This window comes from Bos taurus, chromosome 25, assembly GCF_002263795.3.
Source record: "Bos taurus isolate L1 Dominette 01449 registration number 42190680 breed Hereford chromosome 25, ARS-UCD2.0, whole genome shotgun sequence".
In the NCBI taxonomy this organism is placed as follows: Eukaryota; Metazoa; Chordata; class Mammalia; order Artiodactyla; family Bovidae; genus Bos; species Bos taurus.
The window spans coordinates 40855211-40882923 of record NC_037352.1 but is presented as its reverse complement, the minus strand read 5'-3'; the positions used below and the strand labels follow the sequence as shown (position 1 = coordinate 40882923).

The window sequence follows — 27713 nt, the reverse complement described above, 5'->3', positions numbered from 1 at the left end:
TCCCCGTTTGCCTTCAGTGGGCAGCCGTTTCAGGACGTTCCCAAGATGAGTTTGTAAAGGAGCCCGGGGGCAGGGCGCCTGGCTGAGGCTGCCCACCGGGTGGGGCCGCCCAGCTGAGCCGGCAGGGAGACGCTGGCATGACACCGCGGGAGGAGGACAGGATGGATGTCTGGGGTAAAGGTGCTGACGCGGTTCGCGCAGAGAGGCTGGGGTGGCTTAGCGCTGAATTCACGGAGGCCCGACGAGGCCGCTGTTAGACTGAGGGGAGCACAGTCTTGCAGGAAAGGTTTTGGCTGAGCTGTGAAGAGCATGTACACAGTCTTAACACGGAGACAGCGTGGATGTAACTAAGCTTACGATGAGACCACCCTGGGAGGCGGGACGTGGAGGCCGACTCCCCAGGATGCAGCAGAGATGGGCAGATTCCCAGGGCCCGCGCTCTGCAAAGGCAGGGCGATTACGGCCCCACAGTCAGCCAAGAGCTGGGGCGGCAGGGCTGCGGGTCCACAGGCTGGCGAGCCGCACGCTTAAATTGCACGCCTCACTGACTAAAGCAACACGAGCAGAGGAGGCAGGCGCGCCCTCTGGAATAACTGTAAAGCAAACGATTGCAGAACCCACAGTAGCTGTCGACGTGGTCTCCCCAGTCCCCAGATCTTGGCACGTTGCCCATCATGGGGATGGACTGACCTCCTCCCAGAGAGCTCTGGCCATCTCTGGGTGAGACGGGCAGGTGGCCAGGGGGCAGGGCTCTCAGTCCACCCGGCCGTGCCCCTAAGACTCCCTGGGTGCCCCAGGCCCTGTGCCAGAGTAAACAGCTCATGGGTCTCTAGATGCTCTGCCCCCAGTGCCCAGGGAAGGGCTCTTTGGAACCTCCCGTCGCCAGGGGCCTCGTACACCTTGCTTTATAATCACGTATTTATGTGAGAAAGGAGGGGCCCTGGGGAGGGGGCACCGAGGCGCTCAGAGGGACAGGCGGGCTCCAGAGCTTGGTGGGCCCTGCCCTCCCCCTCCGCGGCCCACTCCTCTGTCTCCCCTCGCCTCTGGGGGGCACAGCCCCTGAGCAAGAGCTAAATGGGCAGGCACACATCCCCAGGCTTGTGCGCAACGCCACTGGCTCTGAGCTCCACCATCCACAGAGCCAGCCCCCACGTGCAGGGCGTGACTAGGGGCACTATGGCTGGCGGGGCTCTTCCCTAGCCCTCAGCACCTAGGCTGGCTGATAGCTGGTGTCGGGGGTGCCATCTGGGCAGGGCCTGACAGATGGGCACTGGTGGGACGCTGGTGTGTGAGGGCTGGAGGCAGAGCCTGGGAGGCCTGGGGGGCTCACAGCCATGGCTCTGAGGTCGCTGCGCCCTCACCGGCAGACGAAAGTGGGGAAGCTACCCACGGGTGCCAGGCACCTGCAGCCCGGCCCAGCCACAGGCCGAGCCCTGGATGCTGTCAAGGGAGAGAGCCAGGCCTGGGCTCCTCTGCCTGATCCGGGAGCCGACCCCCGCCCCTCACGGCCCCTAGATGGTGGTGCTCATGGACCCCAGCGAGGACCCTGAGGACCCGCTGCGCACACACCGGTCTCGGGAGAAGACCTTCATCTTCGACGCTGTGTTCGACCAGCACGCGTCCCAGGTGCCCGCCCCCACCCCCACCTGCTGGCCCAGGCCCGCCAGGATGTCCTCACGCAGGAGGACTTGGCCGGGTGGCCTCACCCGTGACGTCTCACGGTCTCCTTCCTGGGTCACCCCAGGGGCAGTGAGCAGGAGGCCCCTTCCACAGACGCGGGGCTGCCAGGTGCCCCAGCTTTACCACCTTCTCCTTCACTCCTCCATGGCCTCTATCCATCTGTCCACCCATGCACCCATCCAACAAAGCCATGGCCTGTCCACACCAGGCTAGAACACACTCCCTGCCCACAGGGGCTCACACCCCAGCCGGGGGGCAGGCCCAGCTCTCTGAGCAGACAGGGTTCTTCTGCCCCGAGACCTTTACGGCGTCAAAAGTAGAAGTGACCTGGTGGTTGTCGTTTATTGAGCAGCTGTTTCACGTCAAGTGTTGTGCTCAAAGTGCTTGACACGCATTGTCTTACAGGCATCATGGCAAGCCTATAAAGTACATGTGATATTATCCCCATTTTTCAGGGAAGGAAGGGAAAGCTTAAGGAGGTCAGCAACTGGCCTGAGGTCACATGGCTAGAGACCCATAGAGCCGAGACAAGGTCCCAGACCGTGTAAGTCCAAGGATGGAGGGAAGCGGCACCAGCTTTGGCATCTGTCCTACCAGGGCTCAGACGCTCTAAGCTGGGTCACTGGCCAGGGACGTTGCGACAGATGCAGAGTGGAGTCTGGGCAGCACTCAGGGAAGACAGAAGAAGGGGGACTGTCCTTTCTACCCAGTCCAGCCCAACCCCCACACCCTCAGACACCAGCCCAAAAGGCGTCCTTCCTTGAATGTCCCTGTGGACAGGGAGCTTACTACCCACACACTCCTAGAGTTACGTGGTGCTGCCCTGAATTAGGATGCGCTAGCCCGAAGCTTTCCCTCCCTCGTCCTAGTTCTGTCCCACGAGAGGAACCATAATGCTCTTCCCAGATTTCCAGCCCCGTCACTACTTCCCAGTCCTTCGCATTCTTTCTGATTTCTCTCAGTTCATACAGAAACCCTGGGAAGGACTCACACCTGTTTGGAACCAAACCCGTCAGGCCTCATGGCACGTGCTGTGTCACTTACGCTCCCGAGCTGCGCTCCTTCGTCATGGTCTCCTCCGGGGCGCTCGGCGCGCCAGGCAGCGCGTCTGTGGTCATGCAGCTGCAGGACTGGGGTGGGGCTCAGGCCCCATCTGAACTGGCCTCCTCCTCCATGGGGTGCCTGTCCGTGTCCAGGAGGAGCAGGGCCTTTGAGCCACCACACACTCAGCCTCTCCGAACAGCCAGGTGCCTGACTCTGGTCAGACTGTATGTTGACTGTCTTCCATCTGTCTGTCCGCAGGAGGACGTGTACCTGGCCACCACCCAGCAGTTGGTGGAAGGCGTGGTTTCTGGATACAATGCAACGGTGTTTGCCTACGGCCCCTCAGGTACGGCCAGGGCAGTGTCCTGGGAGGGAGGGAGGTCGGTGGCGGCGGGACCCCTCACAGCGTCACAGAGCACCTCCTTCCTGAGGGCTGGTGGGCCCCTCTGCACCTGGCTCCTTGGGCCTTGCAGCAGCCCTGAAAGGCAGGTAGAACAAGCCCCGTCACTAATGAGAAAACTGAGCCTCAGACAGGTAACGGGACTTCCCTGCGGTCGCACAGCAGGTAGGACTGAATCCGGAACTCAGCCCAAGCTGACACTTTGCTGCCCGTGAGAACCACAGATTCCTTCTCTGCAGTCACCAGTTGGGGTTGGCAAATGCTCACAGAGCTAAGCTGCCTCTCCTCCTGGAAACTAGGCTCATGGAGGGTCAGAGTTGGACGGGCCTTAACCCCCTGCCTGTGCAGGTGGGGAAACTGAGGCACTGAGAAGCCTTGGTCTGAAATCACAGCTTGTTTATTTAATTCGTTCATTCATTCAACAAACATTAGGGGGCGCCTACTAATTGCTGGGCTCCAGGGAATGCAAAGTGCCAACTGGCCCTCTCCCCCAGCGCCGACAAGTAAGGGGAGGTGGCATATCCCCTGAGTTTAACGCACACGTTAATGCTCCTGTCACGAGAACAACACAAACATCTTAAAGTGCATTTGGAGAGGACAGCCGTCTCTCTGGCCCCTCCTCCTCTGACACTGTCTGCATTTTTGCTTCATGGCCTCCACTTTCGCTGCCCAGGTCTTCTTTCCCAGAGCAGCCATCAGGCTGTTCAGAGAGGGTATTTTTGTTCTTGTTTCCGAAATGGAAACCAAGCATGTCAGAGTGGCCAGGGCGGTTTGCACGATAAAGGTAGCAGGTGTGACCAGGCTCCTGGAGGGGCCGAGCCCAGCTCAGGAGCCCAGCCTAGGTGGGCATCCCCCTCCTCTTGCAGGCACTGGCAAGACCCACACGATGCTAGGCATGGACACGGAGCCTGGGATCTACCTGCAAACACTCAGCGACCTCTTCCAGGCCATCGAGGAGACCCGTGACAGCACAGACTGCAGTGTGTCCATGTCTTATCTCGAGGTGAGCCGCCCACCTCCTCGGCTGCCCTGTCTGCGAAACGGACCTGATTGTGACTGTAAACCCCCGCGTGTTACCCCAAAATCCCCCTGGCCTGTGGGAAACCTCAGGGCATCTGAGACTTCTCTGGAGATGCAAAGCCCCAGGGATAGGTGAAAGCCCCGGCGCCTACTGCTGCCAGCGCTTCTGTCTCATCCTAGATTTATAACGAAGTGATCCGGGACCTCCTGAGCCCGTCTTCGGGCTTTCTGGACCTGCGAGAAGATTCTAGGGGCAGCATCCAGATTGCAGGCATCACAGAGGTCGCAACCTCCAACGCCCAGGAGGTGAGGGTCACGGGGCCCACAGAGGGACATGTGGCTCCTCCACGGCAGCCACGCTCACCAGTCACTCAGACTGGTGACACGCAGCTCCAAGGCGGCTTCTGAGCTAAGGGTGCAGCAAGCTTCTGTGCCATGTCCTTGCTCTGCTAATCTGTGCTCAGGGCTGACCTCACCAATGGATCTCGCACTCTTCCCTCCGCCTTCATATGCAGGCGGGGGACCCCTTTTCTACACCACTGCAGGCAGTCACAGCCAATCAAGTCTGAAATCCATTTGCCACCCTGATCCCAAGGGTTGCTCCCATAAAGAGAGTGAGCTGGAAAGACTTCTCCGGCCCTCTGTCTTTCTCTCTCCTCCAGTCTCTCTGTGCAGTCCTTGAGGTGGGTCTCCCACCTGTTCAGACCCTTCAGTGGCTCCTGCAAACAGCATACGCCTCATCCCCCAGCCTTCAGCCATGCTGGCTTAGGTCTGAGGCCACCCACCCTTAGCACAGTCCCGCATGTGGGACTCCAGGAGCGGGAGAGGGGCCTGCTCACCTATTCTTTAATCTCAGTGGCTGTCAGTCTTTCTCCACAATGCTCTGTGGTCCTAGCATGCCCGGCACACAGTGGGTACCCAGCAGAGGCTCACTAGCTTAATTTCCACAGCTACTTGTACACAAGTGAGTTTCAGTCCATCTGCCAGCTCCAGCAAATCCTACAACTGCCCGGAGCTCGGTATGGAAGAGGGCTCAGTGGGGAAGAGCTGGGTGATCCACTGGTGACGTCTGCCATGGGCAGCGGCGGCCGACGGAGGACGGGGTGATACACGTGTGAGCGATCTGATACGTGCCCTTTATGCTGGATTTGCTGACTCCGTTAACTAATCACTTCATGCCGCAAACCAGAAGTGGCCTCTGCTGGACGCGGTTCTGCCACCATCAGCAAACCAGCTGGGGAAGAGCCTCCCGAAGGAGCTCGAGGGGCACACGCACCCCTGCTTCTCTTGCTCTGCAGGGAGCCTGTGGTCGCCCAGGGGCCCCTGACCGCCTGCCCTCTCCTGACTGTCCTCAGATCATGCAGCTCCTCACCAAAGGCAACCGGCAGCGCACGCAGGAGCCCACAGCCACCAACAAGACGTCGTCCCGCTCGCACGCGGTGCTGCAGGTCATCGTGCGCCGGCGCGGCCGCGGCGCACACCCGGCGGAGGAGGTGCGCGTCGGCAGGCTCTTCATGGTGGACCTGGCGGGCTCGGAGCGGGCGTCCCAGGTTCGCGTCCTCTCCGTCCCCGCCAGGCAGCCTTTCCGTGCCGCGGAGTCGCCAGCACCCAGAACAGCGCCCGGCCCAGGGGAGGCGCCCGCCGAACGTGTGCCGAGCTAAGGCGTCCTCGGCAGGCGCTGGGGGCCAGGCCGCCTCGGAGCGCTTCCCGCGCGGCAGGGCCTGAGGGCACCAGAGACAAAGATGGGCGACACCCCGGCCCGCCCTCAGGGAGCTCACGGCCCCTGGGGGCGGCCGGGAGGCAGATGTGTGAGCTGATAATGAAGCACCGGGAGGCCCGAGCTTTGAGATTCGGGGTCACACGGAGGCTGTGGAGCCCAGCGGAAGGGGGTCCTCAGGGCCGAGCCCGAAAGGCCACCCTGAGTTCGGTGGCTGAGAGGAAGCCCCTCAGGCGGAGAGAGCGGTGCCTGCGCGGGGGCTGTCGGGATGTCCGCCGGGGCCCCGCCCACTCGCAACCCGCCCACCGCACAGGCCACGCCTACTCCTCCCGCCCCCGAGCCCCGCCCACCCGCTGCGGTCCCTCCCAGCACCCGCGCCCCACCCGCCGCACCGCGGTACCTGTTGCGGGAGGTCAGGACTGTTCTAGCCTCTGCCCGAGGGCGGAGCGTTCTTTGAAGGCAGATCCTAGCCCAGCGCCAGTAACAGAGATGGCGCTTGACGGCGGCCAAGTCAAAACAACGGTAATGTTACCAACAAGGGACGTTTTATGTCTTTCCTGGTGGCTCAGTGGTAAAGAATCCGCCTACCAGTGCAGGAGACGCGGGTTCAAAATCCCTGGGTCGCGAAGATCCACTGGAGAAGGAAATGGCAGCCCACTCCAGTACGCTTGCCTGGGGAATCCCGTGGACGGAGAAGCCTGGCGGGCTACAGTCCATGGGGTTGCAAAACAGTCAGACACGACTCAGCAACTATACAACAACGCACTTAGCACTCATCACTGACATAATCCCCCAACGCCCAGAGGGCAGAAAATCTCATGCCCGGTTTACAAATGCAGGGCTGAGACCCGAGATGGTGTGACTTCACCTACACCAAGGAATTAGATGGATCTGGGCTTTGGGCCTGGAGGGGTCTGGCCCCAATCCTTGCCTTTCACTACTGATACTTGTAGTCCAGTTTGCGGGTGACCCAGGTAAGTTCGATCCCTGGGTTGGGAAGATCCCCTGGAGAAGGGAATGGCAACCCATTCCAGTATTCTTGCCTGGAAAATCCCATGGACTGAGGAGCCTGGTGGGTTACAGTCCATGGGGTCACAAAGAGTCAGGCACGACTGAGCGACTTCACTTCTCTTCACTTTGCAGTCTGTGCTCTGAGTCCTCAGGGCTTATTGACCGTTACATTGCTTCACTCACTCATTCATTCATCTGCCCATCACCTGGCCCGGCCCTGGTGCCTGGGTTGCTGAAAGGAGCAGAGCCTGGCCAGCTGGCCCAGAGGCCAACAGAGTCAGTGTATTATGTTAATACAGTATGAACTTTGAGATCCAGTAAGGCCAACCAGTCAGAAGAGAGCTACCACTGAAAAAATAGTCTGTTACTCACAGTTCCCAAGAGGAGGGGACATGAGAAGACATGAGTGCCCCACAGGGAGGTACCAGGGTCGGCCAGGAGGCAGAGAGAACAAGGGGAAAACATGGACCAGAGTCTTTCTTGTGGTTTCGATGGAAACAGGCTGAACATGGGAGAGTAGTGGGCTCCGGAGCACAGGGATGTCCCTGGCTGGCTGGCACCTGCCCTGGGTGATGAGGGTGAGGACCACCGGCCCACCAGCGGCCTCTCTTCATGCAGACCCAGAACCAAGGCAAGAGGATGAAGGAGGGCGCCCACATCAACCGCTCCCTGCTGGCGCTGGGCAACTGCATCAACGCACTCAGTGAGAAGGGTGGCAGCCGGGCACAGTACGTGAACTTTCGGGACAGCAAACTGACGCGTCTGCTGAAGGTACGAAGGCATGGTTGCAGCGTCTGACTGCATCTTTCAGGATTAACCTGGGCCAAAGGGCCCTTCCAGGAACCCCTGAGGGCAGGAAGGAACCCCTGAGGGCAGGAAAACACTGTAGAAACCACCTCTGCTCTCTGCTTGACTCCCCTCCATCTCTGTGAGTGTAGTCTAGCCCACGCTTGCACACTCCCAGGGACATGGAGCTCACTACCTCACTGAGGCTGCCTGTCCCATAGCAGACAGTCTGACCATGAAAAACTTCCTCTTCATACCCAGCTGAATGCTGTCACCTCCATTCTGTAGAAAACAGGGTGGAAGTAGACAGATAGGCAAAGCAATAAATAAGTGGCCCTGAAGTGTGGCCTCTTGGCCACATCTACTCGCATCTGAGGGAAAGTCAGATGGGATAGGCCTGCCCCAGGTCCTGTCTCATCCCGAGTGTCACCTCCCCGAGCACTGACTCTTGGTCCACCTCAGCTGCCCTTCTCACACTTTGGAGCAGGAACCCCAGATGGTCCAGCAGAGCTTGGTACAGGTGGGGGAGGGGTGGCACCACCAGGCAGGTGGGGGCCCTGGTTCCCGTTACCCCCAGCTGGCACCTTGCCTGAGCAGGACGCCCTGGGTGGGAACAGCCGGACCATGATGATCGCCCACATCAGCCCAGCCAGCACACACTTCGAGGAGTCTCGGACCACCCTGCTGTATGCCTACCGGGCCAAGAACATCAAGACGAGGGTGAGCCGCTCGCCCCTGCTCCCCTTGCCCTCTCCCTCCCCCATCCCTCTCCCACCTGCTCACTGACTCTACCGCTCTCCCTCTGAGGCTCTGGAGCAGGCGCCCTTCCAGCTGTGTGAGCTTCGGTCCAGAACAGTACGGTAATAGTGGAACACATGATAGGTGTTATCTGATGATGATGATTATTATAATTGGTCAGCCAAGCTGTGATGAGCTCTTCCCAGTGCCCAGGTCTGGGCTGAGCGCCCTGATAAAACCATCATCGTCATCACCAGAGCTTCCGCTCCCACGCAAACCCCGAGCCCAGCAGAGGGGAGGCAGCTGTGCCCAGACAGATGTACCACTTCCTGTTGTGGCCGGCGCTCTATACGAGAGCTGTGGGGTGCTGCAAGGAAGAGTAACAGAGAAGGGCAGACTCAGAGGGGTCTTCCACCAAAGGGGACTGGGTCAGGCAGAGGAGCTGAGCTATGGGTGGTAAAGCGTGTCTGTGCAGACTGGGGGCCAGTGAGCACGTCTGGTTAAAGTTCAAGTGCGCGTGCCCCGCGACCAGCAATGTCACCGAAGAGAAACACAGACCCATGTGCTCAGGGGAGCTGTGCCACAGGAGAGCCTTAAAGGGCCCGGGAAGAGGTCGGGACAGCTACCTGTGTCCCCCAGCTCTGGCCCACTCTGCAGCTGCTGCAGAGCACAGGGTGGAGCCCAGGCAGATAGACAGCCTCTAAGACATTTCGCTGGACCAGAAAAGCAAGTTAAAGAATAGCAGCTACAGTCTGATGTAATTTATATAAATGCCCCAAAGCAGAACATACCCCCACACTCGCCATGTGTATCTCTCTAGACATGTGTGCATATATAGATATGACACCACGCAGCAAAGGGTCTAGAAGGGGCACACGAAAACGGCAGCAGTGGCTGCCCACCGAGAGGGCTTTCGAAAACCTCTTGTTGGACTGTATATTTGTTAAACTATGGCAACATGTACATAACATAAAATCCACCACTTTAACCATTTTAAACAGCACAGTTTGGTGGCATTAGGTACATCAGTTTGTGTGTACACCCATCACCACCGTCATCTCCAGAACTCATTTCATCTCCCCAAACTGAAGCCCTGTTCCCATTAAATAGTAACCCCCTCCCCCCTCCCCCAACCCGTGACCCCCGCCCTCCCCCTTTCTGTCTCTGTGAACCCAGCTTCTCCGGGGACCTCGCACTTGGGTCCCACAGTGTTTTCCTTCTGGGTCTGGCTGATTTCATTTTTCGTCATGTCCTCAGGGTCCACCCATGTGGTAGCAGGTGTCGGAGCCTTCCCTTTTAAGCCTCCAGCCTTCCCCTTTAAGGCTGAGAGGGCTGATTTGAGTTTTCCTTATGAAACATGCTTGTGTGTTCCCATAGCATGAAAGGAGTCTCTCCCAGGGCAGCCGCAGGCCCTGACCTTGGTCCCGTCCGGCCACCAGGTCAAGCGTAACCTGCTGAGCGTGTCCTACCACATCACGCAGTACACGGACGTCATCTCTGACCTGCGCGGGCAGATCCAGTGCCTCAAGGCCAAGGTGGAGAGGCAGGAGAGGGAGAGGAGGGGCGAGCCTGGCGGCCGGGATGCTCAAGGTAGGGTGGGCATACCTGCACCTCCGCCATGGGGCTGCCCTGGACCCACGGCCTCCTCCTGCCTGGCGCGGGGTCCTTGCTGAGCGTCACACCCCTTAAACAAATGCTTCATTCACTGGCACTCGGCACACCCACTGTGTGGGGAAGCCTCCTCCTCTTGTCTTGCTCTGGAAAGTTTCTGCCCCAAAGTGGAACCCACACGCACCGGGCAGCTGCTGTCCAGGCCTCCCTTCTCCCCAAACCGGTTTGATCTCGGAGGCCTCCTTTTGGAGGAGAGCATACCATAGTTTTACTCTAAAATTCATCAGTAAGTTTAAAAAAATACCTGTAATGAAGTTAAGTAGACGGGTGTGTACACACACACTTCTGGCTTATTAAGATAACTTTTGCCATAGTAAATAGAGGACTTTTCAAAATCAATAAGAGCAATAACGAAGGGCTTCCCAGGTGGTGTAGTGGTAAAGAATCTGCCTGCCAACGCAGGAGATGCAAGAGACTCAGGTTTGATCCCTGGGTCGGGAAGATCTGGAGTAGGAAATGGCAACCCACTCCAGTATCTTGCCTGGAAAATTCCACTGGATGGAGGAGCTTGGCAGGTTACAGTCCATGAAGTCGTAAAGAGTTGGACATAACTGAGCACACACACACGCAAGAAAGAACAAACAGCCCAATTGACAAATATAGGTGAGGAAATGAATAGGCAATTGAGAGAGTTTCTAGTGGCTGTAAACATACGGAAAAATTCTCAATTGCATTAGGAAACAGACACACAAATTGGAACTGTTTTCACTTATTGGACTGTCTAACATTAAAATGTCAAGTAGTATTAAATGGATAATAAAGGGCAGGAATGTCCATACTAGAGTGTGCTTGTCCTGCCCCTTCTGATGGGCACTTTGGGGCTCTCTAGTCACATAGCCCCCTTGCCAACATGGGTGCCTTTTTCTCTTTGGTGCATTTGGGACTCGAGTTTCTCTTGGAGCAAGACAGTGAAGGAAGATTTCAAAGAAGAGGGCCTGTTGTTGACAAGACTGAGTCCCATGCAGCCAGCCGAGGGCTTCAGGGACTGGTGGCAGTGGTCAATGGGTCGTTGTAGAGAATCTATAAAACCAGGTGATGACTGGGAGACTTGGGCTTGTCTGGGGTCAGGGGTCGACAGGGAGACATGCTGTAAAATAGTTCTCATCCTGCTGGTCTGTTAGTCACTGGGACTCGGCTTGGTGGTCTGAGGAGGTGGGCAGCATCATGGAGAGGGTTGGGGGTCTCATGGTGAGGGCATGAGGGGCTTCCACTGGGTCCTGCTCTGGCGAGCCCAGAGCAGCAGCGGGGTGCTGGTGTCCACAGCTCTACCAGGATCCTTCCTTTACGAGCGTCTCCTAGGATTCTGTGTGCTGTTTTGATGACTGCAATGATTTGGTCATCTGTTCAGTTCAGTCGCTCAGTCGTGCCTGACTCTTTATGACCGCATGAACTGCAGCACGCCAGGCTTCTCTGTCCATCACCAACTCCTGGAGTCCACCCAAACCCATGTCCATCAAGTCGATGATGCCATCCAACCATCTCATCCTCTGTTGTCCCCTTCTCCTCCTGCCCTCAATCTTTCCCAGCATCAGGGTGTTTTCAAATGAGTCAGCTCTTCGCATCATGTGGCCAAGGTATTGGAGTTTCAGCTTCAACATCAGTCCTTCCAATGAGCACCCACAACTGATCTCCTTTAGGATGGACTGGTTGCATCTCCTTGCAGTCCAAGGGACTCTCACGAGTCTTCTCCAACACCACAGTTCAAAAGCATCAATTCTTTGGCTCTCAGCTGAGTGCATCACAATTTATTTCACCAATTCCAGATTGCTTGACGTTCGAGGAAAAGCTACCCCCTGACCACTGCCCTCAAGGTGAGGGGAACTGACCATATATGACCAGGGTAGAGCTAACTGCTGGAACAGGCAGAGAAAACCATGGATTAATCACTGCACAACTGCTCAGTAGGAACTGACCATGGGAAACAGAAATAGTTTTGTTCTGTGGAACTCACATTCCAGCAGGAAAGGCAGGTGTTGAACATACCACAAAATTATGGATACACAGGAGACTGCCAAGGAGAAGGTAGGGTGTTGTCAGAGCAAGTGGCAGACAGACCCAGACTAAGAGTCTGGGAGCATTTCCCTGAGAAAGAGAGGTCAGAGCCGAGATGGACAACCTAGCCCCACTCCTGGATTCCTGAGACTCAAATCCATGCAACCCAAGCCCAAAACAGGCAAATGGAGAGTCTAAATCATCTAAGTTATCCACCCAAGTATCCATTCATCCATCCATTCCTCCATTCATCATCCACACATCCACCCATCCATCCATTCATCACCATCCATCCATTCATCCATCATCCACCATTTATCCATCCACCCATCCATCTATCCATCCATCATCCATCCATCATCCACCCATCATCTACCCATCCACCCATCCATCCATTCATCACCCATCCATCCATCCATTCATCCATCATCCACCATTTATCCATCCACCTGTCCATCTATCCATCCATCATCCATCCATCATCCACCCATCATCCACCCATCCACCCATCCATCCATTCATCACCATCCATCCATCCATTCATCCATCATCCAACATTTATCCATCCACCTATCCATCTATCCATCCATCATCCATCCATCATCCACCCATCATCTACCCATCCACCCATCCATCCATTCATCACCATCCATCCATCCATTCATCCATCATCCACCCATTTATCCATCCACCCATCCATCCACTCATCATCCACCCATCCATCTATCCATCCATCTGTCATCCATCCATCATCCACCCATCCATCCATCCACCCATCATCTACCCATCCACCCACCCATTCATCCATCCATCTATCCAAGCATTCAACTATCCATTCACCAGCCCATCCACCCATCCATCCTCCCTGCTTCATCCACCCTCCATACTCACTGTGTTTAAAGCCCCTCCTTGGGCCAGATCCTACGCTGCTGGGCAAGCATGGCTTTGACCCTGGCCTGGGTGGCGTTGCTCCCGGTGCAGCTGGCTCTCTTTCTGCCCCAGCCACCATCCCTGCCTCTGACGCAGAGGAGGACAGCCGCCTGCAGATGAACAGGATCCGGGCACAGCTCATCGGGGCCTTCCAGGAGCAGCTGGAGATGCGGCGCAGCCTGGTGGAGCTGGAGAACACCAGCATCGAGCTGCACATGGACACGTCCCGCCACCTGCTGACCATCGCCGAGTGAGCCAGCCCCAGGGGAACTTCCGCCAGTGGGAACCTTCCTTCCTTCATCTCCCTCCCTGTGCCTAAGCTGGGCCAGTGGGAGAGCCTCCCAGGCCCCTTTGGCTTCCTTCTGCAGGCCCAGTCCCAACAGGTTAGGGTCAACCCCATTCTACAGCGAGGATGCTGAGGTCAGACGGAATGTGGAGGCTGTGTCCCCTTGCTGGGGTCTTTCTACTGTTCCAGTCTCACTTGCGGTTCATACCTATTATAAGCGACTGGCTGTGTGGAATGGGACTGGCCGTGCAGTTTTTCATCCAGACCACGGTCACTGGAGGGCGAGGAGGTGCTGTTAGGCATTCCACCGGGGCGATGGTGTCAGCGGGACTGCCCTGGACAGCCTGGACGCGTGTCCACCTGCTGACGGGCCGTGGCGCCGTGCCCTGCGCCCGCCTCTCCTCCAGCCCTCCCCATTTCTCCTCCTCGTCTTCTCTGCCTGTGTAGTTTCTTGGTCAGGCACGCAGCAGGGCGCCTGCACTGCACGGAGCCCTCTCTCTGTCCCTGCCCTCGCCCGCTCCGCGTCCTCCGTTTCTACTCTGTCCTCCTTGTAGTTCGGGTTCTGTTTCTGGTGCCCGTGTGCACCGTTGGCGGTGTCGCCTGAGCCGGGTCATCCCAGTCCGTCCTCACAGAGCCCTGGGCGTGCTGTAGTCTCCAAGGTTTACAGCTGAGGAGCTGGGGCAGGGGGCCCACGGTCACCATGACAGCCCTGGGGTTGGAGGCATGCTGGGCTGGCTGCTGAGCTCTGTACTTGGCAGTCCTGCCACGAGTGTTGACTGCTGCTTTACTTCCTCCCAACGTTTCTCATGACTTCTTGTTTTCCATATGTGTAGAAGGCATCAGATAGCAGACCCAATTCTTCCCCACTTCACGCCCATGCCTGCCAGCTGGGACTCGCAGGGACTCCAGGGCCAGATGCCAGGGCCCCCAGCTCGGGCGTGGCCTGCACTCTGAGCCCTGACCCCTCTGGTATGGCTGCAGCTGGGAGCGGGAGAAGACCCATCACCTGGCGCACAGGGCTGGGACGCCCGAGAGGGACGAGGAGGCGCTGGAGGCCGGCCCGGAAGGGGGTGAGGGCGAGCCCGCAGAGCCGCACGAGGTGGCCCTGGCCAGGGAGGAGGTCAACATGCTCCTGGCCGAGCAGCGGAAAACCGCGGCCCTCAAGGTGCGGGAGGGACGGTGCGTCCACGCGCTCAGCCCTGTGCTGAGAGTCGCTAACGCTCTTTGATGGTAGCTGATACACCACACCCTCCTACAATAGTCGTTAAGAGTAGGGCTGATCATGGCCATTCTACAGGTGGGGAAACTGAGGCTCGGAGATGAGCAGGATTGTCCCCCAGCCCCAGCGAGCAGGACCCGACCTGAGTCTGATGCCATGGTCCATGCCCTTTCGATTTAGAGTTGTGGCTACACTGGGGGTCACGGGGGCTGTGGAAATGAGGCCCAAGTGGCAGTGCGATGCCTCCCGAGCCCTCTGCCTGCCCATCTGTGGCGCTGTCCGTTGGCGTCCCCTCAGGCTCCGCCGAGGCTGGTCTCGGGCCCATGGCTCAGGGACAAGCCGTGCGGCCAGAGGAAACCCAGACTCCAGGCTCCTCTTTGGAGAGAGAACTTCTCACATTCCTCTTTTCTGAGAAGAGCCGGCTATTTATATGAGCTATTTATATAATAACTGGTTATCTAATAGTCTCACTTCAGAAAAATGACGGAGCTGGCGCCTGATGGAGACTTTGGGGAAAATGCCAGTGAAGCTGGCTACTATTTCAGCCCATTAGTTAAATGTTAGCAGGTGTATTTTCAGGCAAGAGGAGAAGGCATCTGATGATGTCATGTTGCTAAAAGCAGGCAGCGTTTATTTCACTTAAAAGCTATTTGCCAAAGCAAGAACCTCTTAATATTATTGCATCTGCTTGTTGCAATTTGGAGATTACATGATCTCACTGCAAAAGTCCTCTAACATTTAAAAATAAGGAAAACGCCTTCTTCTTAAACAGATAACGTGCCTCGGCGGGGAACACGGCCTTCGAGAGCCAAGTACAGATGCTGAGCGGTGACATGTACATGTGGGCTACTAATGAATTAATTAATTGATCGATCAGTCAATAACAAATCAACGTTTTACGTGTCCAGCTCAGTGCCAGGCCCTGACGCCATAAAGATGAACAAGATACTAAGACTTAAGCTGTCAGTCTGCTGGGAAGAGACACAAGAGCGTACAGTTTAGTACGGTAGCAGGATAGTAGATGTGGGAGCAGGGTGCTAGGGAGCTGGCGGAGGGGCTGTTCGTCTGGGGGCGTGGGTCTGGACAGAAGAGAGGAAGATCTCGCTAGGGGAGCTGAGCCAGCTTCTCCCCAAGTGGTCCCTTCTCGGGCCCAGAGGATGAAGACTCAGAAGGCTGGTGCAGGGCCTCCTGGGCCGCAGTAGGGGCTGGTGCCCACCTGCCCCTAGGGACCGTGAGTTTGAGGGTGGGACGCAGGAAGCTTTGGCCTGAGTGTTAGTATCCGGGACACTGGATGGTGCTATGAGGTGTGGTGATGGCTTCAGGTGTCAGCGTGGCCAGGCTGTCATACCCAGGGATCTGACTGAATAAATGCTCATATCTGTGCTGCTGGGAGGTATTCGGGCTTCCCTGGTGGCTCAGATGGTAAAGAACCCACCTGAAATGCAGGAGACCCAGGTTTGATCCCTGGGTTGGGAGGATCCCTAGTGAAGGGAATGGCTACCCACTCTAGTATTTGTGCCTGGAGAACCACATGGATGGAGGAGCCTGGCAGGCTGTACTGTAACCTGGTAGGTTTATACTGTAACAGGGTCGAAAAGGAGTCGGACACGACTGAGTGAAGGTATCTGGTAGGTGAATTGAACGTCTGCAGTCAGTTGACTGTAAATAAAGATTACCTGGGGATAGAGTGGCTGGGCCTCATGCAGTCCGCTGAAAGGCCTTACCAGCAAAACACAGGATTCTAGAGAAGAGAAGATTCTGCCTCAAGACCACACCACTGGCTCCCGACTGAGTTTCCAGCCAGTTGGGCTGCCTGAAGGGTTTTGGACACGCCAGTCCCAGTTTTTTAAAATAAATCTCTGTGGGAACTTCCCTGGCGGCCCAGTGGCTGAGATTCCAGGCTTCCATTGCAGGGGCATGGATTCAATCCTTGGTCGGAAAACTAAAATCCCATATGCTTTACAGCTCGGCCAAAAAAACCGTTTCTGTGTGAGTCTATGTATATATATATAGATAGATAGATAGATAGATAGATATATGTGCTGTGTGCTGAGTTGAGTCTATATTTATATATATATGTGCTGTGTGCTGAGTTGCTTCAGTTCAGTCGCTCAGTTGTGTCCAACTCTTTGTGATCCCATGGACTGCAGCACGCCAGACCTCCCTGTCCATCACCAACTCCTGGAATTTACCCAAACTCATGTCCATTGAGTCGGTGATGCCATCCAACCGTCTCATCTAAGTTGCTTCAGTCGTGTCCAGCTTTGTGACCCTGTAGATTGTAGCCCGCCAGCCTCTGTCCATGCGATTCTCCAGGCAAGGATAATGGAGTGGGTTGCCATGCCCCTCTATGTAAGTGTGTGTGTGTGTATATATGTGTGTGTGTGTGTGTGTATACGTATACATACAAACATGTACATAAATGTGTATATGTGTATTTATATATACACAAACATATATATACACAAACGTGTATAAATATTGTTCTGTTTCTCTGGAGCCCTGACTCACCCACAGAGTAAGGTCAAGGGTCTCGGGCAGACCTCACAGTACCCCTACCCGCCCCCCTCTGCTGTCTTTCTGCAAGAGGGCTGCAGTGCCCAGGGCTGCAGTGGATGAGCTGGGCCTCCCATCTCTCTGCTCCTTCTCAAGTCCAACTTTGGCCCAGGAGAACCAGGACCTCAGTTTCAGATAAGAAGTCTGTGATACAGAGGCCATAAAGGCACCCCTTCAGAGCTTCTCTGTGACGACCAGGGCCAGCTTACGACAGCGTCACAGCGTGAAAGGAGGCAGCCTTGGTGTCCCTCAGCAGACACTGGTGAAGGCTAAGCCCTGGGTCTGTTCTAAAGTGCCAGGCAAGGGACTTCCCGGGTGGTCTAGTGGCTAAGACTCCACACTCCCAACGCAGAGGGCTGGGGTTCAATCCCTGGTCAGGGAACTAGATCTTGCATGTGGCAACCAAGACCCGGCTCATCCAGATTCATAAATCAATAAAAATAACTATTTTTTAAAATGCCGTGCATTAATAGAACACTCAAGAACGTTCAAGATGAGGCCAACAGATCAGGAGACAACTGCCTTGGAAAGATCATTTGTTACTCACAGTTCCCGAGAGGAGGGGGCACGCGATGCCAGGCAGGGCCGCACGAGGAGACTCCAGGGCGGCTGGAGGCAGAGGGAGGGCGGGTCAGTGTGGACCAGAGACCTCACTGAGGTTTCTGCGGGAGGAGTGGACAAGGCGGGTGGGCAGCTGAGGACTGGCTGGTCTGGATCATTCCCGCAGGCTCCGGGACACAGGGCCCGTCCTGGGTTATCTGGTACTGATAGCTTATGGTGAACGATGTCGAATTTGTGATCTCCAAAGAAGATTTAGCTTTGGGACCAGGGACCAAGCTTGATCACTCAAGAGCTTTGCAGAGTTTTATCAAAGTAAGAAAAGGGACAGGGAAAGCTTCTGACATAGACATCAGAGGGGGACTGAGAGTGCCCCCTCTCTAGTGTTAGCAAGGGAGTTAAATACTTTTTTAAATTGGTTATTACAATTAATCAAAAGAATGTCTCAAGTTTGTGAAAATTTTACCACATCTACTCCCACAATTTACATTTTAGGATAACAGGATTCGAATTGAACAATAGAAAGATCCTACCAGACCCACTCCCATAATATACATTCTAAAATATCAGGATTAGTCAGAAGGTTTTCAGGAAGAAGAAACTGTCCTCAAGCAGGATACATTGTTGTTATATAATCCCTAGTTCAGAGTTTAAACTGAGTTGTTTGTTGTGTAATCATCAGTTCGAGGCTTAAAGAAAAAAAACGTTTTATGTGACTAAAATGTAGAATTTGTAAAAATTTGTCCTTTCCTCCTCCTTGAGAGCCCCAGACCCCTTTCTTCTCCTCCTCGGGGACCCCGGACTTCTTATCAACCTCCCTGGGAATTGACTCTCTCAGTACCTGTCCTGGGTGATGAGGGCAGGTGGACAGTGGCCCAAATAGTGGAACCCTGTGGAGGAGAGGGAAGGCTGAGGGCTCTGGGTTGGCTGGTTTGCATATGAAAGATGTGCCTGAGGGCAAGTTGTTTGCTGTCTGTAGGACTTGGCTGTTCTGGGGGAGCTGTCCCTGCACGGTCAGCAGGGTCCCCAGATGTGACAGCATCAGAACAGGAAATGAAGGACACGGTTAATGCGGGGCACGTCCTCACAGTCAATCCCGCATGTCTCTGTGAGCGCGATTGCAAACCAGAGTCTGTAAGGACGAGCGGACTTGGCAGCACAGACCCCAGGCATCTGCCCTGAACCCTTGGTCTCTCTGCCAGGTGGGCCTGGAGCAGCGTCTGGCCAATGCCAAGAAGAAGGCCTCGCAGATGGAGGAGCTGCTGCCCACGCAGGTCATCATCGAGGACCATCGGGAGGTGCTGCGGCTGCTGTGCCGGGCGCGCGAGCTGGAGTTGGAGAACATGGGGCTGCAGGCCAACAGCCTGTGCAGGAGGAACCTGCTGTGCCAGAAGGACTTCGTGATCCAGCGCTGCCAGCAGCACCGACGCCTGTGCGAGCAGATCATCCGGGAGCAGCAGCAGCTGATCCAGGGTGAGGCCCCGCCCCACCGCCCCCTCCTTGGGCCCCCATCTCTGTCAGGGTTACTTTCCGGCAAAGCAACTCCCTGGTGGTTCAATCCCTGGGTCCTGGGTCGGGAAGATCCCCTGGAGAAGGGAATGGCAACCCACACCAGTATTCTTGCCTGGAGAATCCCATGGACACAGGAGCCTGGCAGGCTACAGTCCCTGGGGTCGCACAGTGTCAGACACGACTGAGCGACTAACACTTTTCTGGAAAGTGTGGGCAGTGCACGTGGTCCCCAGAAAGTCACATCCCGCACGGCAGGCCAGGCCGGGAGGCACCAGTCTCCAGCCCTGTCCTCGCCCACTGCTCCCTGTTCTCAGTCCTTCTGGGTGTACACCTAGGAGTGGTTCTTTGGTTGCTGTTGTTGTTACTTATTTGCTTCTGACTGCTGGGTCCTTGTTGCCGCGAGGGCTTTTCTCTAGTTGCAGTGAACAGGCTTCTCACTGCGGTGGCTTCTCTCGTTTCAGAGCCCAGGTGGGCTCTAGGGCACGTGGACTTGAGTGCTTGTGGCGCACAGGCTTAGTTGTTCCACGGTACGTGGGATCTTCCCAGATCAGGGATCAAACCCACGTTTCCAGCACTGGCAGGCTGATTCTTTACCACTGAGCCACCAGAGAAGCCCTAGGGATGTTCTTTAATGTTTTTTTTTTTTTTTTGGCCTCACTGCGCTAGACCACCAGGAAACTCTCGCTCTTTAACTTTTAAATTGAAGTTTATTTATCCTTTAGAATTGCTAATGATGTGATTTTATGATTGAAAGGCAACACATGAACATAACAGAAAACTTTTAAAACAGGAACGCAAAGAAGGTGACCTACAGAAACACCACTCTCTAGAAAAATCTTTTTATCAGATTGGCGCATTGCCTTCAAACTTCCAAAAAAGATACTGTCTTTCTAACAAGTGATGAATGTTTCGCCCCATCTCTGCTTCCCCGACTCCCGCAGACAGCGGCCTGGAGGTGCCGGAGGCCCTGGAGCAGCTGTACCGTCTGTACTCCCGGGAGCTGGGCGGGGGCACGCTGAATCGCCTGCTGCTGCTGCACGCCGTGATGGCCAGCTCCCTGCGCGTGAGTAGGCTTCGGGTTCAGGCTGTGCTTGACGCCGTTCCTTCCTGCCTGGCCTGTGCGCTAGCCCTGGTGGGGCACTGGCCCCAGTAGAGGGAAGAGGAAACTCGGAAACCCCACGAACCAGGCTGCCTAGAACCAGAGGCACCTGGGGCTGGATGGGGCCGTGCCACCCGCCAGGATCCAGGCAGGTTTCAAACAAGGCGTCCCTGGGTGCGGGGTCGGGGGCCTGTGTGTGGCTCCCATGGCAGGTCTGTCCCCTGCCTGGGCTGTTGTAAGGATCCATCATGGGATCCTATGCTAAGTGTCAGGGTCCCCAAGAGCACCCCCCCTCCAGGCTGAGTTCACTGAAAGGACTCGCAGGACTCAGAAAGTCCGTGGTACCACCTAGACTCGACAAACACTGATTCCCCATCCTCCCCAGTCACTGGCACCCACGTGACTTCTGTCTCCCTGACCCTGACTCCCCGGGGACCTCACAGAAGTGGAGTCGCCCAGTGTCTGTCCTTCGGTGTCTGCTTATTTCACTGAGCATCCGCGCTCTGGCAGGTGTCAGAGTTCCCTTCCGTGTTCAGGCTGAACCACCGTCCAGTGTGCGGACAGAGCACACTGTGCTTCCATCGCCATCGACGGGCACTCGGGTTGCTGCACCTTTTGGTTATTGTGAATCGGCTGCTCTCAAAGTGGGTGCACACGCATCTGCTTGAGTCCTGCTTTCAGTTCTTTTGGGGACGCCCCCGGGAGTGGGATTGCTGGATCCTACGTATGGTGATTCTGTCTGACTTTCTGAGGCCCTGCCGGCTGTCGAGAGTGCTGGTAGCAAGCATCTCCTTTGTGCACCGATTTGCTCAGAGTCAAGGCTGTACCCCGTGTTTCCTGGGCTCTGGCCCTTTCTGTCTGTGATGGGAGGCACAGTGGAGAAGCCCGTGATTCCTTCCAGAGGTGGTGGCTCCTCGGGCTGTGCTTGACGACACAGGCCGCTCCTATCTGTGGTCCCTGCCGCCTCACCTCGCCCTCTGTCTGGTTCCAGGATGGCTCTGTTCTGAACATCTCTCCCCCACCAGAGGAGCCCAGCCAAGACCAGCCGGATGACAGGGAGGACCTCCCGTGGGGGGCCCAGTTTGAGCTGCCCCCCATGCTGCTGGATCCGGACAGGTGACAGGGCCCCCATCCCCGGGCCACGGGCATCACCTGGTTCCCAGGCTGAGGTGGAGCCCAGATGGGGAACCAGAGGCTGGCAGGTGGATATCCAGCAGAGCTGCTGACGTGTGACCCTGGGCGCATCTTGTGAAGCAAGGCTAATGTCCAGTCCTTGCAGAGTTGTTTAAGGAGGATAAGTGTGGGTACTCACCACATGGAGCGATTGTGAAGTTGGGCTCTTTAATGCTAGAAAGACAGCTTCACTTCACACGTGGTTTCTTTTCACCATCAGCCACCTACTCCCAACCTCAGCACTTCTCTCCTCTTTTCTGGTTTTCATTCTTTTCCTCCGATGTTTCCAACACACCCAAACTTAGACCTGTAGGCTGCACACGGCACACTCACCACCTGGACTCAGTAGCTAGTATCCCCACGTGTGTGCCGCCACCTCAGCTTGGGCTGCAATAACGACACCACAGACCAGGTGCCTACACAACAGACACTACCTTCTCCCAGCCCCGGAGGCGGATGGAGGACTCGGGGCCCCGGCCCCGGCCCTGCCCACACCTCTGCGTTTTGTCCACAGTGATGGTTACAAGTCATCGAGAGCCACGCCGTCGAAAAAGCTGGGCAGGCGAGACTCCCTCCTCCCCCCGTCCTCGCTCCACATCCTGCTGAGCCCACTGCCGGCTCACGAGGTTGGTGTGTGCGGTGCTGAGGGGCCCGCGGCTCTGGTGAGGCTCCCCCTCCCGACAGGGTGCTCGGGGCCGCCAGAGCTGGCCGAGGGCGAGCGCAAGAGAAGCTTTGGAATGCAGGTTGTCCTGAAGCAGCTGTCACAACAGTGCTGACCATGTGTTGAGCCCAGCGAATCCCAGGGACGGGGGAGCCTGGTGGGCTTCCGTCTATGGGGTCGCACAAAGTCGGACACGACTGAAGCGACTTAGCAGCAGTAGCAGCAGCAGTCTCACCACATTAGGGTCTGGGGTGTCTGGGCCAAAGCACTACAGATGAGGAGGCTTAATGCTCAGACGCTCATTCTCTCCCACTTCTGGGGCTGGAAGTCTAAGGTCAGGTGTCCCAGGACTGCGCTGCCTCCACAGGCTCCTAGGGAGGGTCCCTCCGGCCTCATCCGGCTCCTGGGGGCCCCGGGCTCCTGGGTGGCCTCCCCCACGTCTGCCTCTGTCTTTACAGCCTCCTCCCTCTGTGGCTCTGTGTCTCCTTTCTTGTAAAGAAACCCCTCTGGGGATCCAAGACCCACACTCAATCCAGAGGTGACACTTGGGGGTCCAAGGTGAACCTGGACTTGGGGTCACCATTGCCCAACCCACTACAGACACTCCCCCAGCCATGCAGGGGCAGGAGTGGGTGTCACCCTCACTTTATAAACAGGAAATGAGGCCCAGAGAAGCCAGGTGACCACTCCGTGACCCCTGTCGCTGGGTCTGCTTCGGGGCCCAACCAGGGGCCGCTGACGGTCCGCTGCTGCAACGTTCCCCGCAGAAGCCGCGCTTCCAGAGCATGAAGACACTGGTCTCCAAGCTGTGCTCCCCGGCCGGCCAAGAACCAGGCACCCCCACCCCGAGGACAGCAGCAGAGGCTGGGCTGAGCGCCCAGGCCCTCAAGGAGATGGCCGCAGGCACCAAGAGCATCGCCCTCATCGCAGCCACCCGTCGCTCCAGGGCACAGGACCCCGAGGGCAGCAGTGGGCGCTCCTCCCTCCACCCTCCAGAGGAGGCGGCTCCAGACCCCAAGGACCCCAAGCCCAGCATCACCCCAGAGACGAGCCTGGCCGATAGGAAGTGGCTGCAAGCCAGCCCGGGCAGGGCCCGCTCTGCAGAGAGGAAGGCCAGGGGGAAGCCGTCGCCCCCTGTTACCGGGAGAGTCCAGCCGGTAGGTGGACAAGGGCTTGGGGGTGCTGGTCCCAGGGGTTCACCCAGAGGAGCAGAGGGGGACGGCCAGGACTGACCTCAACAAAATCATGGTGGGTGCGGGAGTGCCCAGCACACAGGGGAGAGAGAAGAGAACCAGACCCCCCCGCCCCCCCAGTCACTGTGACCCAGTCCCTTCCTCCTGATCTGAAGCCACTTGTGGGCATGTCTCGGGTGGTCATCATCGTCCCAGGGAAACACAGTTTTGTGATCTGGGTCTTTTCCCTACCATTATTTCATGAATTTTCATGTGCCTACCTAGCATTTGTACTTTATAAAAGACACATTACTTGATTCTTGTGGATTCCCTGGTGGCTTAGACGGTAAGGAATCCACCTGCAATGCAGGAGACCTGGGTTGGTTCCCTGGGTCGGGAAGATTCTTTGGAGAAGGAAACGGCTACCCACTCCAGTATTCCGACCTGGAGAATTCCATGGACAGAGGAGCCTGGTGGGCTGTCTGTGGGGTTGTAAAGAATCAGACACGACTGAGCGACTAACTTACTTGATTCTAAACCGCGTCAGATAAATAACGGTTGGTGAAAGGTGAGTTGCTAGGCACTAACAACCGTGAGCTGTGTCTTTCCTCCCCAAGTCTGACAACCAGCCCTCTGTCATATCTGCAGAGGGATGGCCAGACACACATGATCCCATTTGTGGCCACTTTGTGGGTTTCTGCTCCCCGTTAAATGGCCACACAGGCTGTCTTCTTCTTTTTTTTTTTTTCGGCCATGCCGCTACTCCTGGGGGCATTGCTGGTGGCCAGGGGGCTGCCAGAGCTCCACTGTGCCCCTGCTGGTGAGACCCTGAGTCCTGCTGGACACACAGTGGGCATTTGCTAATTCAAATGGAAATGGCTCTGGTGACTCCTCAGTGGAACAAAAGTGGGACAGTAGCAAGGAGCAGAAGACGGGTGTGGTGGTCAGGGTTATCCTGAGAAATAGGATGAAAAGCATGTGTGTGTGTGTATGTTCACCCCCCTCCCACCATACAAACACACATGTCAGCTAGCAGAGCCAAAGTTTCTGTTCAAGTCTAAAGGCAGGAAAACGCTAATGTCCCAGCTAAAGGTTGTCAGCAGAGGGCATCTCTCTGACTCACGGGAGAGTCAGCCCCTTTGTTCTATGCAGGCTGTCAACTGATTGGATGAAGTCCACCCCATTAGAGAGCCATCTGCTTTACTTGGTTGGTGGGTTTAAATGGTAACCATCACAATGGTTTAGATGAAAACCCCTTCCATGGGGGCATGCGGTCGAGAAGGAAAAAGCCCGGGGACAAAAACTCAGGACCACATCAATCACTCATTCATCCTTCTTGGTGGTTGAAAGTGAATGTTAGCAGTGAGTCTGCCCGTTGTGTGCACTAAGATACCCACATAGCTGGCTCACGGTAGGTGTTTCATCAGTGCGTGATTACAGCTCAAAGTGACCTTGACATTTCATTCCTTCTCTACCTGCTCCCCATACTTGGTGATGCTTCCTCTACAGGCAACAGAAAAACTTCAGCCACCCTCCACGGATCGCATAGCTGAGAGCCAGCCGCCCCCTGCACTCCCTCAGCTGTCAAAGTCTCCAGGAAAGAGCTTTCTCCCTGCTGTCCCTTCAGCCTCTAAGATGAAACCCAGCCTCAGTTTTCATGCAGGTATGCGATCGAAAAAGGAAAATAGCAAGTTGGGTTTGTTCTGCATCTCTGCCCCTCCTCTCAAACGTTTGGAAGGTGTGACAGTCTGGGCTGTTATCAGTTGTCTGCTCCTCGGTGTGAGTGAGTTTCAGGTTTTCTTAGGCAGCAGGCCAGCCACAGTCACTGGCTCTTTGAAAAGATGTATTTGGGGGTGTGCTCAGTTTTGCTGCTGGCCTGCCTGACGTCCCAAGAGTTTGAAGCAATGATTCAATTTGTGCGCATATGGCTGATTGCCTTTACTCAGTCTGCACCCCGGGCCCCCGTGGGTTCTCTTGGTGCCGGTTTGAGTCCCACCTTCTGCGGTGGTTGTTACTACAAAAATAATAAGTACTCATCATGAAAACTTTGGAATACAGATAACATCCTAAATAAAGGAGAAACCACTTGTAAACCCCACCACCCAGGAATGGTCTCTGTAAGATGCCGTCCTCATGGGGTGCACAGGGTCATGAACACATGTCCCCTATTATGGAATGTTGGGATTGTGTCCAGTTTATCACAGTTGAGGGAACAGATTGGGAGATGACAAGCCCTCCTCAGAGGGGCCACCAACTGTTACTGACCTGCCATCAGAGGAGCACAGAAGTTGAGGTCGAGGGTTTAGAAAAGAACACGGCAGTCAGATCCGACAGAACCACAACTTGTCATCAATGGCCTGGATTCTGTCTTTAAGAAATTTTTCATTTAATCTTCCTAGTAATTTGCTTTTGTTATATTTGCAAAATTCTCAGTCCCATATAGACTGAGAAGCAGACACGCAAGCTCATCCTCGCCGTGGATGATTGGGAGCACCGGCCTGTATCGCTACGTAACAAGAGCTCACATTTAATGAGCACATCCCACGTGCTAGGCACTGTATGGAGTCAACCTATTTGTCCTCACCATAATTTCACGAGGAGAGGAACAGTTATCCCCATGACACTGATGAGTAAACCGAGGCACAGAGAGGTGGCAGAGGTACTGGGGTTCCAATCTGGTGGCTCGTTTACAGTTAGGGCCTCAGTCCGGTGGGTCCTGCATATGCACCTTGGTGGACATCACGTCTGGGGGTGCGGAGATGAGCCACGGCCCAGGCGCATCTGAGGGAGGAAGGAGCAGCTAAGTCCTATAGGCCGGTGGACGCCAGGGAGGAGGAGGTGTGTCGCTCCATTTATCATCCTCAATAGCCCTGCATACAAATGGGCGCCCGTTTCACAGAACGATAAGCATTGAGCTGAGAGGAGGGAGCTCCAGGTCCCACGCTCACCTGTAGGGGCTACCCACCCACTCGGACTCCCACCCTGGGTCAAGCGTGAGGCAGGTCTTTCCTAACCAATCTAAAACGCTTCTGAAAAGATGTCCAATTCCTCTATGTGAGGAACTCTTTCCACCCTGACTAAGAGCAACTGAATTAACATCTAGAGCAGCTTAGAATTTTGATTACTGAAGCAGAAATTGCAGATGGGCAATTCTTGGGCCAACTCCAGCCCAGAGCTGGGAGGAGCCTGGCTGAGCAGCAAGCACATTGTGAGATAATGTGAAAAATCAGATTGCATGTAAAATGCAGAAGTTGGGCTATCCTTACAAGAGGAAGATCTGGAGTCAAGGGCCCCTCCTCGCGCCTTCAGCAAGGGTGGCCACAATGTGTGTCCCCAGCCAGGGGACTGCAGATTGAGCTTGTGTTTCTTGTTCATGGGTCTGCAGGCTCCGTGAGCACAGGGAGGACAGTTGGTCTCAATCACTGATGTGTGCCCAATAATTACAACAGGTTCTCAATAAATAGCAGCAAAATGGACAGATGAGTGAACGACTGAGTGGGGGTAACCGTGAACAGAGACCTGGGGAGGTGGGCACCGGACTCGACCCTAGGAGAGACCCCTTATCTCCCCACCGCACCTTCTTTGCTTCTTTCCTGTTTGATGATGACATCTGATTAAACTGTTCAGTGAACCCAGAGAATCCTCTCACAGCCAAGTCAAGGTCAGCTAAGAGCAAGGAGGGAACAGGAAGAGGAAGGCAGAGTGTGGTTGAGAAGAATAGGGAGGAGCCACAAGCCAGAGGGGAAAATTCCAGAAAGTCTTGTGCTCAGGAGCTCATGGAAAACACAACCCCTCACAGAGCTGTGGGAGAAAAACATGAGGTAACTTCAGTGAACAGCCAGCACATAGCGAGTCTGAATACAGTGCATCTGCTGCTGCTGCTAAGTCGCGTCAGTCGTGTCCGACTCTGTGCGACCCCATAGACGGAAGCCCACCAGGCTCCCCTGTCCCTGGGATTCTCCAGGCAAGAACACTGGAGTGGGTTGCCATTTCCTTCTCCAATGCATAAAAGTGAAAGGGAAGTCGCTCAGTCGTGTCCGACCCTCAGCGACCCCATAGACTGCAGCCTACCAGGCTCCTCCATCCATGGGATTTTCCAGGCAAGAGTACTGGAGTGGGGTGCCATTGCCTTCTCCATACAGTGCATCAGACGCTCCTTATTTAGTTTATTCCCAGGATTCACTGGGTGGTCCCTGAAAATAATAATATTCTCTCCTCTCGGGCTCACCGTTTAGATGAAAACACACTGCACGTGCCGGAGGTCAGCTTCAGCTTTCCCAGCGCCACCTGGCAGGGCAGCCCAGGCCCGAGCAGGGCGCCCCTCCTGCCCCGGGACATCCGAGGTCAGTGCCTACCTCTCCCCGACACACATGCTCTTGTCTGTCAGGGCGTGAGTACCTCAGACATGACCACTCGTCACACACCCTGTCGCTGGTGGGGCTGTGACATCACTGCGCCTGAACTTCAGGTCTGACCTAAGCGGTCAAC

At 55.8% G+C, this 27713-nt stretch overlaps 3 protein-coding genes and 1 non-coding gene across 4 annotated transcripts; 3 read left to right on the top strand and 1 right to left on the bottom strand.

The window, feature by feature from the left end:
• Nucleotides 1–1118: 1118 nt before the first annotated feature.
• MIR12019 (microRNA mir-12019) lies at nucleotides 1119–1194 on the bottom strand. Its single transcript, NR_162377.1, has one exon. It is a non-coding gene; the product is annotated as a microRNA mir-12019 (primary transcript).
• Nucleotides 1195–3421: 2227 nt separating this feature from the next.
• Nucleotides 3422–4939, top strand: LOC132343887 (kinesin-like protein KIF19). Its single transcript, XM_059881637.1, has 2 exons — nucleotides 3422–4127; nucleotides 4325–4939. The coding sequence occupies exons 1-2, from the start codon at nucleotides 3774–3776 to the stop codon at nucleotides 4550–4552; spliced, it is 582 nt and encodes a 193-aa protein (XP_059737620.1). The 5' UTR covers nucleotides 3422–3773; the 3' UTR covers nucleotides 4553–4939.
• Nucleotides 4940–5283: 344 nt separating this feature from the next.
• On the top strand, nucleotides 5284–5805 carry LOC132343888 (kinesin-like protein KIF3C). Its single transcript, XM_059881638.1, has one exon. The coding sequence runs from the start codon at nucleotides 5284–5286 to the stop codon at nucleotides 5803–5805; it is 522 nt and encodes a 173-aa protein (XP_059737621.1).
• A 143-nt stretch (nucleotides 5806–5948) lies between these two features.
• On the top strand, nucleotides 5949–27452 carry LOC528767 (kinesin-like protein KIF19). The gene is made up of 14 exons (XM_059881664.1): nucleotides 5949–6383; nucleotides 7491–7643; nucleotides 8256–8378; nucleotides 9836–9986; nucleotides 13062–13242; nucleotides 13358–13372; nucleotides 14257–14454; nucleotides 17778–17827; nucleotides 18722–19081; nucleotides 20062–20183; nucleotides 21211–21335; nucleotides 21907–22018; nucleotides 22821–23210; nucleotides 24735–27452. Exons 1-14 carry the CDS (start codon nucleotides 5949–5951, stop codon nucleotides 25107–25109), a joined length of 2790 nt encoding a protein of 929 aa, XP_059737647.1. The 3' UTR covers nucleotides 25110–27452.
• Nucleotides 27453–27713: the final 261 nt, after the last annotated feature.